The sequence below is a fragment of the Bubalus kerabau genome, chromosome 3 (assembly GCF_029407905.1).
Source record: "Bubalus kerabau isolate K-KA32 ecotype Philippines breed swamp buffalo chromosome 3, PCC_UOA_SB_1v2, whole genome shotgun sequence".
Classification (NCBI taxonomy): Eukaryota; Metazoa; Chordata; class Mammalia; order Artiodactyla; family Bovidae; genus Bubalus; species Bubalus kerabau.
The window spans coordinates 118,963,687-118,980,188 of NC_073626.1; the positions used below are offsets into that span (position 1 = coordinate 118,963,687).

The 16,502-nt window shown below is 41.8% G+C and overlaps 1 protein-coding gene across 10 annotated transcripts in view; it reads right to left on the bottom strand.

The window, feature by feature from the left end:
• GPR39 (G protein-coupled receptor 39) overlaps nt 1–16,502 on the bottom strand; it is a 205,859-nt gene that overhangs the window by 140,764 nt on the left and 48,593 nt on the right. The window contains exon 3 of one of the 10 annotated variants that reach the window (XM_055572853.1): nt 14,028–14,214. The exons of the other annotated variants lie outside the window; for them this stretch is intronic. Coding sequence (XP_055428828.1) covers nt 14,028–14,214 — 187 coding nt within the window. The remainder of the gene's footprint in view (nt 1–14,027; nt 14,215–16,502) is intronic. 10 annotated transcript variants of the gene reach the window in all.

Genomic DNA, 16,502 nt, shown 5'->3' on the forward strand with positions numbered 1-16,502 from the left:
CTAGGCATGAGTTGTGCTCAATCCCTGCCTATGGACTTACTCTCAACACTTGAGCTTCCTATAAAGACAGATACTATGATGGCTCCATGTGGCTCTAAAATGGGCTGGAAGGAATTTCTTGTGATGTTTGCTGTTTAACGTTTCTTTTTCTCCCAGGGCATCCCTGGGCATCCCTGGCATTCCAATTAGTGAACATACTCAAGCATCATTTTTTGACAGATATTTTTCAACACATTAAAAAATATGAAACATGACAATGGAGAGCAGCCTTGCCATGCAGGAAGAGTGAGGTCATAGTCTAGTATGGGAGGGGAATTTCTACAAACATAAGTATAACAACAGAACAAGTCAGGGGGAGCAGACTCAAGGCAACTGTCTGAGGCAGGTGTGGTTAGAATGTGGAGACAATTCTCTGCTCCCTGCAAGTTTTCCAGGAAAAATACAGCTCTGAAATCCACAGTCCTTCTCCATCCATGTAGTTTTGCAGATTTGAAGAGGACACCAGAGGAGACCTGGCAACTAATTTACACACAGTAGTTCTTACTCAGCTCACTCTGTGTATGTGTGGAGTTTTCCTAAAAAGGTTCAGACCTACCAGCCAGGGGATTATGCTGCCTTCTTTGTACTTGCCCTTCAAGACAGCAGTCTAGAAGGCTGGCACCCCAGAGACTTTCTTAGCACAGCCCACAGAACTCAGCTGACCCTGGCCCCATGAATGGTCGGTCCTTAGTGCTACAGAACTTACTGAAGCCCTCCTGACCTCTCCTGCAAAGTGCATTTCATCACTAGCTGGAAGGGAAACAAAAATGAAATCACAAGGAAAATAAAGTTGGGGGGAAAAAGGACAATCCTTACAGAGAGAATAGGATTTTTTTCTCTCTCTCTCTTTTTAATATCCTGGTAGAACCTGCCAAGAGAAAATAATTCTAGATGAAAAAAATTCAAATTATAATTACTGAAAAATAGAGAAAATAATTGAGGTACTCTACCTATGTCAGTGACAGATAGTTCTTCAGTCACTCAGTTAAGAAATGGATCCTTCCAAGCCCCTATTGATGTAAATGAACAGTAGGTGCTCACAGAGACCCAAAGTTAGAGCATGGGTGACCCAGAAAAGACCCACTTCAAGAAAAACACATGTGAGTCATGGCAAGAAATGGGTTTTAAACTCTAAGCTTTTTTTAATTCTCTTTTTCTCATTACAAAGAAAATGCTTCTTCATTACAGAAAATTTGGCCACTATTAACTTGAGAAATCCTGTATGCAGGTCAGGAGGCAACAGTTAGAACCAGACATGGAACAACAGACTGGTTCCAAATCAGGAAAGGAGTATGTCAAGGCTGTATATTGTCACAATATACAAAAAAAAAAAAAAGCAAAGGAGAAAAGGAAAGATATAAGCATCTTAATGCAGAGTTCCAAAGAATAGCAAGAAGAGATAAGAAAGCCTTCCTCAGCGATCAATGCAAAGAAATAGAGGAAAACAACAGAATGGGAAAGACTAGACATCTCTTCAAGAAAATTAGAGATACCAAGGGAACATTTCATGCAAAGATGGGCTCGATAAAGGACAGAAACAGTATGGACCTAACAGAAGCAGAAGATATTAAGAAGAGGTGGCAAGAATACACAGAATAACTATACAAAAAAGATCTTCACGACCCAGATAATCAGGATGGTGTGATCACTGACCTAGAGCCAGACATCCTGGAATGTGAAGTCAAGTGGGCCTTAGAAAGCATCACTACGAACAAAGCTAGTGGAGGTGATGGAATTCCAGTTGAGCTATTTCAAATCCTGAAAGATGATGCTGTGAAAGTGCTGCACTCAATATGCCAGCAAATTTGGCAAACTCAGCAGTGGCCACAGGACTGGAAAAGGTCAGTTTTCATTCCAATCCCAAAGAAAGGCAATGCCAAAGAATGCTCAAACTACTGCACAATTGCACTCATTTCACACGCTAATAAAGTAATGCTCAAAATTCTCCAAGCCAGGCTTCAGCAATACGTGAACTGTGAAATTCCAGATGTTCAAGCAGGTTTTAGAAAAGGCAGAGGAACCAGAGATCAAATTGCCAACATCTGCTGGATCATCGAAAAAGTAAGAGAGTTCCAGAAAAGCATCTATTTCTGCTTTATTGACTATGCCAAAGCCTTTGACTGTGTGGATCACAATCAACTGTGGAAAATTCTGAAAGAGATGGGAATACCAGACCACCTGACCTGCCTCTTGAGAAACCTATATGCAGGTCAGGAAAAAACAGTTAGAACTGGACACTGAACAACAGACTGGTTCCAAATAGGAAAAGGAGTACGTCAAGGCTGTATATTGTCACCCTGCTTATTTAACTTATATGCAGAGTATATCATGAGACATGCTGGGCTGGAAGAAGCACAAGCTGGAATGAAGATTGCCGGGAGAAATCTCAATAACCTCAGATATGCAGATGACACCACCCTTATGGCAGAAAGCAAAGAAGAACTAAAGAGCCTCTTGATGAAAGTGAAAGAGGAGAGTGAAAACGTTGGCTTAAAACTCAACATTCAGAAAACTAGGATCATGGCATCTGGTTCCATCACTTCATGGCAAATAGATGGGAAAACAGTGGAAACAGTGGGGGCTGTTTTGGGGGGCTCCAAAATCACTGCAGATGGTGACTGCAGCCATGAAATTAAAAGATACTTGCTCCTTGGAAGAAAGTTATGGCCAACCTAGACAGCATATTAAAAAGCAGAGACATTCCTGTGCCAACAAAAGTCCATCTAGTCAAAGCTATGGTTTTTCCTGTGGTCATGTATGGATGTGAGAGTTGGACTATAAAGCTGAACGCCAAAGAATTGATGCTTTTGAACTGTGGTGTTGGAGGAGACTCTTGAGAGTCCCTTGAACTGCAAGGAGATCCAACCAGTCCATCCTAAAGAAAATCAGTCCTGAATTTTCATTGGAAGGCCTGATGTTGAAGCTGAAACTCCAAATCTTTGGCCACCTGATGTGAAGAACTGAATCATTTGAAAAGACTCTGATGCTGGGAAAAATTGAAGGTGGAAGGAGAAGAGGACGACAGAGGATGAGATGGTTGGATGGTATCACCGACTCAATGGACATGAGTTTGAGTAAACTCCAGGAGTTGGTGATGGACAGGGAGGCCTGGCGTGCTGCAGTCCATGAGGTCACAAAGAGTCGGACATGACTGAACGACTGAACTGAACTGATATGTATAAACAAAAGAAAAACTTTTCATTTAGATTCTTATTACCTGAAAGGGACTCAAATTTAAGTTATTTTATACTAGGTATTTAGATGCATTATACACACTACCCCGTTCTTCTTGTATAACTGCTCAGTTTATGACATTATGGGCCAGAGAGGTTAATTAATCTACCTGAGGTGACATAGCTGTTAAGTGGCAGGGTAAGAAAATGAATGCATTTGTGTTAAATTTTAAGCTGTTTTATAGACTCTTCCTTCCATTCTCAAATATCAAGAAATAAATGCTCCTTCAAAAGCTGTGGCAATCCTCACACATTGGATGAACTCCACCTTAAACCTGCTGAGGGAGATACATATGCGTTTTGGTCACCAGGTTCTCTGGCACCCAGGGACTCCCCAGGAAACAGCAATGCTGTAACAAAGACCTGGTGGTGGCCAGCAGCGATCCCACTCCCATGGTCACCTTCACTGCCAGCATCCCAGAACAGCGGGCTAGAGACAGGGCACAGGGTGGCAGGGGCTGACTTGTCCTCTATCAGAGCTACATGTCCCAGCAGCCACTGGGCTCTGATGGGTTCAGTGGTGCCCAGAACCTGGTTTAGAAGCAGGGGACAAAGAGGACCTCTTCAGAGACAATCCCAATAAGCTGTCCTTACAGATTTGTTCCAGGTGATTTTCCAGTTCTGACCAGGTCAGAGTGGCTTCTTTTATGTTTCACTTTTGTCTCAATCAGTACCTTCTTCTTTAGTGAAAGAGTCTGTACAGAGGGAACCAGTCATTTCCATATATTCTAAATTACCACCTACACACTGAGGAAACCAGAAGGGAAAGAGACACGTGTACCCCAATGTTCATCGCAGCACTGTTTATAATAGCCAGGACATGGAAGCAACCTAGATGTCCATCAGCAGATGAATGGATAAGAAAGCTATGGTACATATACACAATAGAGTATTACTCAGCCATTAAAAAGAATACATTTGAATCAGTTCTAATGAGGTGGATGAAACTAGAGCCTATTATACAGAGTGAAGTAAGCCAGAAAGAAAAACACCAATACAGTATACTAACGCATATATATGGAATTTAGAAAGATGGTAACAAGAACCCTGTGTACGAGACAGCAAAAGAGACACTGATGTATAGAACAGTCTTATGGACTCTGTGGGAGAGGGAGAGGGTGGGAAGATCTGGGAGAATGACATTGAAACATGTATAATATCATGTATGAAACGAGTCGCCAGTCCAGGTTCGATGCACGATACTGGATGCTTGGGGCTGGTGCACTGGAATGACCCAAAGGGATGGTATGGGGAGGGAGAAAGGAGGAGGGTTCAGGATGGAGAACACATGTATACCTGTGGCGGATTCATTTCAATATTTGGCAAAACCAATACAATATTGTAAAGTTTAAAAATAAAATAAAATGAAAAAAATATATAAACTTACATAAAAAAATAGATAAATAAATAAATTACCACCTACTTATTACCAATTAACTAAATTACACTCACAAATCCAAACAAATTCTGCCCCTCAGCAAGTGAAAAGCCACTGTTTCAAAACACTGCTCGAGAACCACCAAACCTGCTACTAGGACTTCTTGACTCCAAGGAAACTTGCCATTGCTTCCTGCACAGGTATAAACATCCCCCAGGTGATGTTCTGGTATTGCCCCATGACACCTGGGAATTGGCTCCCATTTGCTTTGAAGACAAAACTATAACAGAATAAGATTAGAGTGTTGGAATCCTCAAGCCCATTCCTACATGGGCAGATTTGCTAGAAGCACTCATGGATCTCACCATATGGTTTTATCGATGGCAATGATTTATTACAGGCTTCCCAGGTAGCTTAGTGGTAAGGAATCCACCTGCCAATACAGGAGACACGGGTTCAACCCCTGGATCAGGAAGATCCCCTGGCATAGGAAATGGAAACCCACTCCTATATTCTTGCCTGGAAAATTACATGGACATGGAGCCTGGAGGACTATAGTCCATGGGGTCGCAAAGAGTCGGACAGGAGTGAGCTATTGAGCATGTGATTTATTACAGGGATGTACAAAGGACATGCAGTCAAATAGAAGGGAAAAAGACACAGACTGTCTGGAGGAATTCATGCAAAAGCTTCCTTCTGCTCTTTCCCTCCCAGGAGGGGTCACACAGAGCCCAGTCTACATTCATAACATAATTCAGCAACACATGTGCCCTCTTTTGCCTGGGAAAGCTAATTAGACACTTAGTGCCCAAGATTTGTATTGAAGACAAGTCACAAGGGTTCCTTCTGCCTAACAGATACTAAAATTCTAGACTCCCATAAGGAAAACAGGGGTTTAGCATAAGCTACCTTGTTTACACAAACAGTTTAGACACAGTAAACCATCCTCAACAGGCAGGGACAGTGGGATCCCTCCTAAAATCCAGGTTCCCACACATTAACCAAGGACCCACTTGCAAGCAGGCCTGTCCAAGGATGGCAGTAGCAGGTCTGCTGTGTTCAACTTTTTCTGCACAATTGAACACCAAAAGCCTTGTCTACACATATGTCATCTCATCCAAGAAGAGGAAAATCAACTCAACTGATGATTTGGTGCTGGGCTTGTCACTCCTGTCACACAACTGAGCAGAGTATGCACTCAGGCATGTCCGACTCTTTTGTGACCCCATGGACTGTAGCCCACCAGGCTCATCTGTCCATGGAATTCTCCAGACAAGAATACTGGGGTGAGTTGCCATTTTCTATTCCAGGGGATCTTCCTGACCCAGGGATCAAACCCACGTCTCTTGCATCTCCTGCATTGGTAGGTGGATTCTTTACCACTGTGCCACCTGGGAAGCCCCTGTCACTCCTCATCAGATCAGTCACTCAATTGTGTCCGACTCTCTGCGACCCCATGAATCGCAGCATGCCAGGCCTCCCTGTCCATCACCAACTCCCGGAGTTCACTCAGACTCACATCCATCGAGTCAGTGATGCCATCCAGCCATTTCATCCTCTGTTGTCCCCTTCTCCCCCTGCCCCCAATCCCTCCCAGCATCAGAGTCTTTTCCAATGAGTCAACTCTTCGCATGAGGTGGCCAAAGTACTGGAGTTTCAGCTTTAGCATCATTCCTTCCAAAGAAATCCCAGGGCTGATCTCCTTCAGAATGGACTGTTTGGATCTCCTTGCAGTCCAAGGGACTCTCAAGAGTCTTCTCCAACAACACAGTTCAAAAGCATCAATTCTTTGGCGCTCAGCTTTCTTCACAGCCCAACTCTCACATCCATACATGATCACAGGAAAAACCATAGCCTTGACTAGATGAAACTTTATTGGCAAAGTAATGTCTCTGCTTTTGAATATGCTATCTAGGTTGGTCATAACTTTCCTTCCAAGGAGTAAGCGTCCTTTAATTTCATGGCTGCAGTCACCATCTGCAGTGATTTTGGAAACCAGAAAAATAAAGTCTGACACTGTTTCCACTGTTTCCCCATCTATTTCCCCTGAAGTGATGGAACCAGATGCCATGATCTTTGTTTTCTGAATGTTGAGCTTTAAGCCGACTTTTTCACTCTCCACTTTCACTTTCATCAACAAGCTTTTTAGTTCCTCTTCACTTTCTGCCATAAGGGTGGTGTCATCTGCATATCTGAGGTTATTGATATTTCTCCCGGCAATCTTGATTCTAGCTTGTGCTTCTTCCAGCCCAGCGTTTCTCATGATGCACTCTGCATATAAGTTAAATAAACAGAGTGACAATATACAGCCTTGACGTACTCCTTTTCTTATTTGGAACCAGTCTGTTGTTCCATGTCCAGTTCTAACTGTTGCTTCCTGACCTGCATACAAATTTCTCAAGAGGCAGATCAGGTGGTCTGGTATTCCCATCTCTGTCAGAATGTTCCACAGTTTATTGTGTCACTCCTCATAGATGTGCTCATATAGCATTTCTGCAGCTTTCTTATCACTGCTTCAATAAAAGAACTAGGGGATTTTCTTTCTTTTTTTAGTTTAACATCTGTCTCACCAGCTAGAATCTGGGCTGGTGTGAATTCCTTTGGCTAACAGAATGTGGCACAAGTGACATTGTATGGGTTCCAGAGCCTAGGATCCAGTGGATTTTCCAGGTGGTGCTAGTAGTAAAGAAACCACCTGGCAAAGCAGGAGACGTAAGAGAGTTCAGTCTCTGGGTTGGGAAGATACCCTGGAGGAGGAAATAGTAACCCACTCCAGTATTCTTGCTTAGAGAATCCCATGGACTGAGGAGCCTGGTGGGTGAGCAATTTCTACCTTCACTGCCTTTAATTGCTGCCAATATAGGAAGCTGGTCCAGCCTTTTGGTAGAGGACAGCAAAGGTGCCCAGGATGCTGCCAGCATCCACTTCCGGACATGTAAGTGAACCCATCTGGGCCTTCAGAAAACCTGCAGAGGAAATAGCTAACTACCCACATGATCATGAGGAACAAGAAATCATTGCCATTTCAAGCTAGTAAATTTTGAAGTGGCGTGTTATGTATCAATAAATAACTGATAAGTAAAAGTGGGGCTTGTGTTTCTTCTGAGTCTCTGCACTCATGCAAAGCTCATTTTATCTGCTGAGTTTAACTTTCCAAAGTAAATCTTTCTCCGTCTCTTCTTACATCTCTGTCTCTATCTTTCTCTGTCCACTTTCCTGATTCTAGACCAAAATTGATGCATAAACTCAGTTGAGACAACAAGCCCCTCCTTGGCAGGGTGCAAAGAAGATGGAGGGCAGGAGGAAGATATCAGAGAAGACAAAGAAAATATATACCCTTTTTGGAAGACAATATTCATGAATTTTGTGACTATCACCAAAGAAAAGAAAAAGAAAATTGATGGCCCTCTGGGGATCTTGGACCACCCTCAAAATAAAAGAAGCGGTGGTGGTGGTTTAGTGTTTAAGTCATGTCCATCTCTTGCGATCCCATGGACTAAAGCACACCAGGCTCCTCTGTCCATGGGACTTTTCTGTTGGGAATACTGGATTGGATAGCCATTTCCTTCTCCAGGAGATCTTCCCGACTCAGGGATCAAACCCATGTGAACCCATGTTTCCTGCACTGCAGGCAGATTCTTTACCACTGTGCCACTTGAGAAGTTCATGATAAAACAGAATTCTCTCCAAATTAAAAAAAAAAAAAAAGCCCTGCGTTTTCCCAGCTGCCTTGCACAAGGGAACTCAAGTGCCCTTCTGATGGCCTTCTCTTTATGTCTCTTTCTTCCTTCAGAGCTCTCAACACCAGCATAGTTACCTTTCTATTCATTTACTTGCCCATTTTCTGCCACTGGCTACCTCACCATGGGCGGTAAGCCTCAGCTCCTGACAGGTTTAAGCTGTCTTGTTCTTGCATGGATTGTATCACCTGGAACAGTGCCTAGTACACAACAGAGCCTCTTGACTGAACAGATAAACAGATGAATTTACAAATAAATGACTATAACTAACTATAGCCCTGGAGACATAGTATGGAGAAAAGTTGAAAAGAACAGAATATTACTATTATTATTCCCTTCATACAACTAAACTTATAAACTGAATCCAAGCAAAGATAAGAATAACATTAGTATTAACACAGCACACATCAGGCACTGTTCTAAAAGCTCTACATATATTAACTTTTACTCCTTACGACAACCTTCTAAGGTAAGTAGTCTTATTACAATCATCTCCATTTCACAAATGAGAAAACCAAGGCACAGAGAGGGGACGTGATCTGCTTAATGCAACTCAGCTGGTATGCCCAAGCCTGAACCTGAGCACAGGGTGTCTGTCTTCGAGTCTATTAACCACCATCTCATCGGCCTCTTAAAAGATGAGCCAGAAACACAAGAGTACTGAAACAACAAACAGAAAAACATGAAGAGGGATGTGTTGGAGAAAACAGAGGGGCCAGGAGAAAGGGGAAGCAGTTTTTGTCACTGGGATGTAAAATTTAAAATTTAGGCTCAGAATTAGATGCTTTCTCTTACCAAACAGTCCTCTTTATCAAACAGACCAAATGCAGTTCCTGTTCATTACTGAGTCTAGGTTTCGGCTTTGAGCCATCCAATCACATCTTCCTGTAGGAACCAGGGGCCACCCGACCCTCTGCTAATATGAAGGCTGCCTTCCACAGCCCCAGGCTAGTCCTCTGCTCCTGAGGGTAGCCCCTGTGTGGCCCTGCGTGCAGTGCAATGTCCTCTTCCCCAAGGCAGTGAGTGCACGTGACCATAAACTGTTCAGCTCACCTGTCCAGTGTCAGAGTGTGTTTGGCCATCCTCATAAACTTTGTGTGCGAGCAAGTCCCTCCCCAAAGGGATGAGTAGGAGATGATTAAAAGAGTCATGAGGAAGAATTAGAAAAAGAAGTGGGAGATGAGTCTATGATGATCTTACTGCCTGGAACTTGTCCCCAGCCAGCCCGAATGTAGTTTGTACTATAGGTGGCCCACTAACAGAGGAAGTGCAAGGAAAAAATCCCAGAGTCCCGCTAACATGTGCAGGGCTCCCCCCGATATGGCTCTGGCTATTCCAATCCCTGGGCCCATGTCAAGGTAAATATAACCAGGGCAATGGAGAGCTTGGGCACAAGGCACTTAATGGACATTTATTGAATTAATACAATAAAGCACTTTAATATTATGGTTAGTAATTGCTTGTGATTAAGCTCTTTGCAAATATTTTACTGCCACAAAAGTGGTTATGGGGGAAATTACTTACAACAAAGAGCTATGTAAAAACAGCAAGAAATAAAATTGAAGGTGTAATATAATTTTCATTAGATTTTTTAAAAAGCTAAATGTATAAGGAAAATGACCAGAAGGACATAGATCCAAATGACTATAACAGTAGGGTTCACAGGCTGTAATTATTTTAAATGTTTCTTATTCTTGCTAGTTTCCAAATTTGCTGAAATGTGACATGTCACTCTCAAAGCTGAAAATGTACCCAATAATATGTTAAAATAAGCTCCTCTTAGGCTGGAATTCATGTAACAACTTTTTATAGCAGTACCTCCAGCAGGATGCTAGGCATTTAGCAAGTACTTAGGAAGTGTCTGCTGGCGAGAACACAGAGAAAGCGGGAATGCAGTGATGTACTATGGAAGCATTGTAAGGAGAGAGCCCAGAGTTAAGGGCTTTATGTAGAGCTCTGTCAGAGGTACTTTCGAAGTACAAGCAAGCCACTTCATTTATTAGCATCTCATTTTCTTCATCTATACAATGAGAATAATGCCCACAAGGGTCCTACATCATTATTCTAAGGCAAGAGTCATCAAAGGAGTCATGTGGTTTGGGATCTGTGTTGGCAGGATCAGCACTCATTCTGTTTCTTGTACATCCCACTTCTCATCCCCAAACCCCATGGTCTCATATGCGCCATCCCTCGCTTCTGTCGACTTCCCCATCAGCTAGACTCGGGCTATGCTAATGAGTTCCAGGATGTCCATGGCAGCCTGCTTTGGCTTTGCTCACCTACCTACCCAAAATCTTAACTCAGACCAAGCCGCAGTTCAGATCTGCTGTACTCCTCTGTAGTTATGCATTCTTTCCCACCTGGGGTTACAGTAATAGTTGCCTTATAGATATGAAATGAAATTTAAAAGATTATTATTTCAGCATTAGAGACATTGAAAGTAAGGGGAAAAAAGAGAGAAAGAGAATTTAAACTCTGTTTTCAAATCCATCATGTTTTAGGCATTCTTTCCAAGAAATTGTAGATTAACCTTTCCCTTCTTTTTTTTTTTTTCTCATTTGAAGAAGCAATGGTTTATTCCATTGAGTCTCCAACTGGTTGAGGTCAAAGAGGTTACTCTGGTTTAAATTACCATTTTAGCTTCTCTAGCTCTTTATCATATCTGAACATCTCAGCTTGAGCACAGGCTCATTGATTGGTGTCAAATGCACATTTTCCAATCTGCTTCAATGGCTCTTATTTTTTCCTAAAATAGTGTTTTGTCCTTCCACTCAACCCAGTCCAGGCACCATGTCTTACTTCAGCAACAGCTGACCTTCAGACACATCAAATCCAGAGGAAGTGTCCATTTGTGGTTTCTGGATTATCATATGAAGGGCAAGAGTAGTAAAGGAGGTTGGGAGAAACTGCCCAAGAAATATATCACTTTGAACAAGTCCCATCCTTCCCTGTGCCTGCTTCCTAAGAAAAAGCACAGACATTGGACTAAATCTGAGAGTAGGAGTGGATATGGGGAGACATATTCCTTGGAGGTTTTAGCATATGGAGGACTTCTGTTTGATTTTCAAACTATTAATCCTATAATCCTGGGTTTTGAAATGCCTCTACTTAAGGAGAGTTCAGAGCCCCTGTGAGAATCACTGGCCTGGTGACCCTTTCACTTATAGGTCTGACCCTCTGGAATGTGACTATTGTTTATAGGATGAAGTCTGCAAGAACATCATCACATGATGACGAAGGCTCTACCTAGGGAGCTTGGCTTTAAAAGGAGCACTGGCCTACCTACTCCTTGAGACACTAAAAGCTAAAGTTATTCCTGATAACATTGACGAGTATCATCTAAAATCAAGGAGAATACTTATTCATAGTTTTTTAACAGTGACAGTGTCTGTAGAATCTTCTCAATATCTTCACGTTCATAAAATCTTCATGAACATGTATATAGCATATATAGCACACGCCAAATACACAGCTATCTAATTCAGTAAGAGGGCAGCCCAGGAACAAAATACACAAACTCAGAATTCATGAGGCACAATGAAAGTATTTCAAATACCATAGCAAACCATAACAATAAGGGAATAATCCATAAACACGATGTTGCATCTATCTTGTGCTAGTAGTACTACAAAGGGCGTAGAACATTCATGCCCCATATTATGCCCTCAGATGTCGACAATTTAGTTAACAAAGTGTATACACGTATAAAAAGATGGTGCAATACAAGGCAATAGATGATATGCCCACTAGGGACTATCGGCACAGTGGGGATTCAGAGACAGGTCAGGGAAAAACAGTCTGCAAACAAAGAATCTGATCTCACTCATAAACCCAGAGAGGGCTAGAAAGGGAGAAGAAAACAGTAGCTTCCTGGGGAACCAGAAGTGTGGGAAAACAGACCCTTTATATTAACAGAGAGATTGCTCAAAAAGGGCTGAGGTCATCCCCTTTGAACGTGGTACACGGTTAGCATCCATTCTTTCCTTTTCAACAATAACCCTGAACCAAGACCCAAACACAAATTCTACCTTTGATGAGCCCAGGAGACATGGAACTATGAACATAAAAGAATGGAGGGCTGGAGCAGAGAGATAGTACCCCTAGGCTGCCATCTCAGAGGGAGCACAAAAGATACCCGCTAAGATGAGTAGCACACTGAGAGGTATAGAATCACAATCCCTTGTTTTGAACAACACGAAGGAAACAGGTTGCAAAATGCTGTCAGCTTGAACCTTTCTGGATCAGGTTTTGTTTCTAGAAGCAGATGAGGCTAGGTGGAATAAGGAGCCACACAGAAGTGTCATTGTATGCAAAAATCAGTCATTCCACATGATGAGAGGAGAGAGAACTGACACTGTGAACAGATTCACTGGTCTTCATTGGCTAGACAGAAGTGAAAGCTCAAACCCTGGAATGAAGGAAAATTCCTCCTTGAATACCAATTTCTTCTTTATACAAATATCCTACAAATTATAAATAGCTGGTCTGGGGGGAAATTTTTACCTAATTCAAAACTAAGTAATCAAAAAAAGACTAGTACAGGCTCTATAAAAATATTACAAGGAAAATAAGGGAAAGAACAAGAAAAATAATAGCAAAGGACAATCTTGTGTACCTGCCACGCATCTGCATGTGTGCTCAGTTGTATCTGACTTTCTGTGACCCCATAGACTGTAGCCTGCCAGGCTCCTGTGTCCATGGAGTTTTTCAGGCAAGAATACTAGAGTGGGTAGCCATTTCCCACTCCAATCTTCCAGGGAGCAGATACCAAAAAAAAAAAAAAAATGACTAAGTACTTTGCCATGAATTTTTTAAAACATAATGAAGCAAACACACACACATACACACAATAAAGCAGATATGTAAGAGTTCATGGGAAATGTTGTAAACAAGAATTTGAAGCATAAGCCAGCAGAAATCTGGAAAGAACTGAAATTTTTTTAAAAAAGAAAATAAAACCATTATAGAAATACAGACAAAATTGAAAACAGAACAAGGGAAACAAGACATTCCTAAGAATACAAAAAAGAATAGAAAGGAAAGGACATTGACAGGAAGAATGAAGGAAAAAAAGAAAAAAGTAAGACACTTAGTAAGGAAATAAATGAAGAGTTTGAAGGGATTTAAGAGGAAATGACAGAGAAGAAGATTGGCAAAGGACATAAAAGAATATTTGAAGATATCATTCAATAAATCATCCTATAAATAGAAGACTTAGATATATTGAAGGTCACAGAGTATCCAGGAAAAAGTTGAAAAACATGATCTGGTATATTTGTAAGACTTCAAAGACAAAGAATCTCTGGGCAGCCAGGTACCTCTCACATATGATGGAGGAAAAATGAAACTGACCTCAAACATTAACACTGCATCATTTACTATTAGAAGACAGTAGGAGGATACCTTTGCAGTTAGTCCACAGGAAACAAATTGTCACTCAATAGTTTTATACCCAGAAAACTATCATTCATTGTAGTGGTAATAAACCAAAATTTTTTAACATGCAAGAATTTAAGGCATTTTGTTTCCATGAGCCTATCCTGAAGAAACTATCAGAGGAGGAACTTTGCAGCCTCCCAAGAAATGAATGGAAAACAATAACAAAGGCCTAGGGAAGAACATGGCATGCATGCTTACTTGTGTCCGACTCTTTGCAACCCTATGAACTGTAGCCCACAGGCTCCTCTGTCCATGGGATTTTCCAGGCAAGAATACTGGAACGGGTTGCCATTTTCTCCTCCAGGGGCTCTTTCAGGCCTAAGGATGAAACCCACGTCTCTTGCATCTCCTGCATTGGCAGGCAGAGTCTTTACCACTGAGTCACCTGGAAAACCCAGGAAAGAACAGCAAATTTACTTAAAGGTAGGAGTAAGAATAAAACAAGTTGGGATTTATTATTTAAAACTGGGTTGTAAATGTAATCCCTGGCAGGGTAAATCTGATATAACTCACAGAGGAGGAAGGAAGAAGAAGCTACATATTCATTATCTTTTAGAGCTGGGAGTAAAAGGATAACATTAAAAGCTGATAAACATTTATTAACAGGCAAAGGTAAATCCTAAGGAAGACAATATAACCACTGCAGTAGAGTGCGGGAGGGCAGGAAAGAATATACTAAGTGAAAGTTAATCTAACAGCTTTCCTTCTCATTTGCTGTCAAATCCATGTCATATAATAACCTCTCACCTTGATACTTGCTGTCCCAGGTAATACTCATTTATTCATTCAACAAACACTCATACTATTCTAAATACCTAATATGTGCCAGGGCTGAGAATAGGGAAGTGAGCAAAATGGACAAGGTTCCTGCCCTGGAGGAGCTTACAGATATTTAATGGAAGGAGACACATTATAAACAAATAGCTATGCAACTATCCAACTACAATAATGCCAACTAGCCATGGGCCCTGTGGAAAAAAATAAAGCTGAGTAGGGACAGAGAATAAAGGGAGGGTGGTGGTAAGAAGGTATCAGAGGCCAGAAAGATAGGATGGGGGAGCCTTGTGAATATCAAAGGGCAAAGCATGCCACAAAGATGGAACATCAAGGGCACAGGTCCAGAGGCAGATAAGAACCCAGCCAATGCCAGAGCTGATCAGGCCCTGAATTTAGGTAGCCTGGCTTCTCTCCATAATTAGGGAGTGTCCAGTGTTCACGGCAGCACTGTTTACAATAACCAAGACATGGAAACAACCTAAATGTCCATCGACAGATGAATGAGTAAAGAAAGTGTGGTGTACACACATACACACACACACAATGGAATAGTACTTGGCCATAAAAAAGAATAAAATGCCATTTGCAGTAACATGGATGGAGCTAGAGATTCTCATACTAAGTAAGACAGAAAGGAAAATTTATTATATGATACCACTTACATGTGGAATCTAAAACAACAAAATAGATACAAATGAACTTATTTACAAAACAGAGTCACAGACTTTGAAAACAAACTTGTGGTTACCCAAGAGGGAAATGTGGTGAGGAAGGACAAATTAGGAGTTTGGGATTAATGTATATACACTATAATATATAAAATAGATCATCAACAAGGATCTACTGTACAGCACAGGAAACTCTCTTCAATGTTCTGTAATCACCTAAATGGGAAAAGAATCTGAAAAAGAATGGATATATATAAATCACCTTGCTCTACACCTGAAACTAACACAACATTGTAAATCAGCTATAATCCAATATAAAATTAAAAATTAGATTAAAAAATAACAATTAGGGAGTGTTTTACATTTGAGTCCTCCCATTCAGACACATGGACTTCCCAGGTAGTGCTAGAAGTAAAGAATCTGCCTGCCAATGCAGGAGATGTAAGAGACTGGAGTTCAGTCCCCAGGTTGCGAAGATCCCTTGGACAAGGGCATGACAACCCACTCTAGTATTCTTGCCTGGAGAATTCCATAGACAGAGGAGACTGGCAGGCTATGGCCCATAGGTTCGCAAAGAGTCAGACACGACTGAAACGACTTAGAACACATGCACACACTCAGACACACACACGTACACACACATACACTCCACAGGGGCAATCTGCTCTCAGCCTGTCTCCCATGCTTCCACAGCCCTACTCTGAGAAACAGCCTCTTGGTCCCCTTGTCTCAGCCCTCAGCCTCTCTGTTGAAGCTCCCTGGGACAGCTCATGGTCTCAGCCCTTTTCCTTCGGCCTTTACCTTCAAGAGCTGGAAAAGGCTGGAATCTGGGCAGAAAATCAGAGAAAACCAGGCACCTCTGTCAAACAGAGTCAGCTTGTTAAGGAAAACCTAGATACCTTTCACCAAGTGATTCCAGAGTATTTTATAAGCAAACTAAAAATAAAACCCTGCCGTCTGCTGGAGCTGTTTGAAGGCACTGAATTGGAGATCCCAATTAAAAGGAAATGGTTGACTGTTATTGATCTTAGTTGGCTCAGCTGGCTGCCAGAGCAGAGGGAAGAAGTTCAAACACAACACACTTTTTCTTGTCTCTTCAGTGAGATTCTCAATTTGCCATCTATTCCCTAGACACCTACTTGTACTCTGCAGACTGGCTGGGGCCAGAGAGTGTAGGCCAAGGAAGCCAGGAGGAAAGAGGAAACAGTTTTGGAGAGGCTGCCAGGTG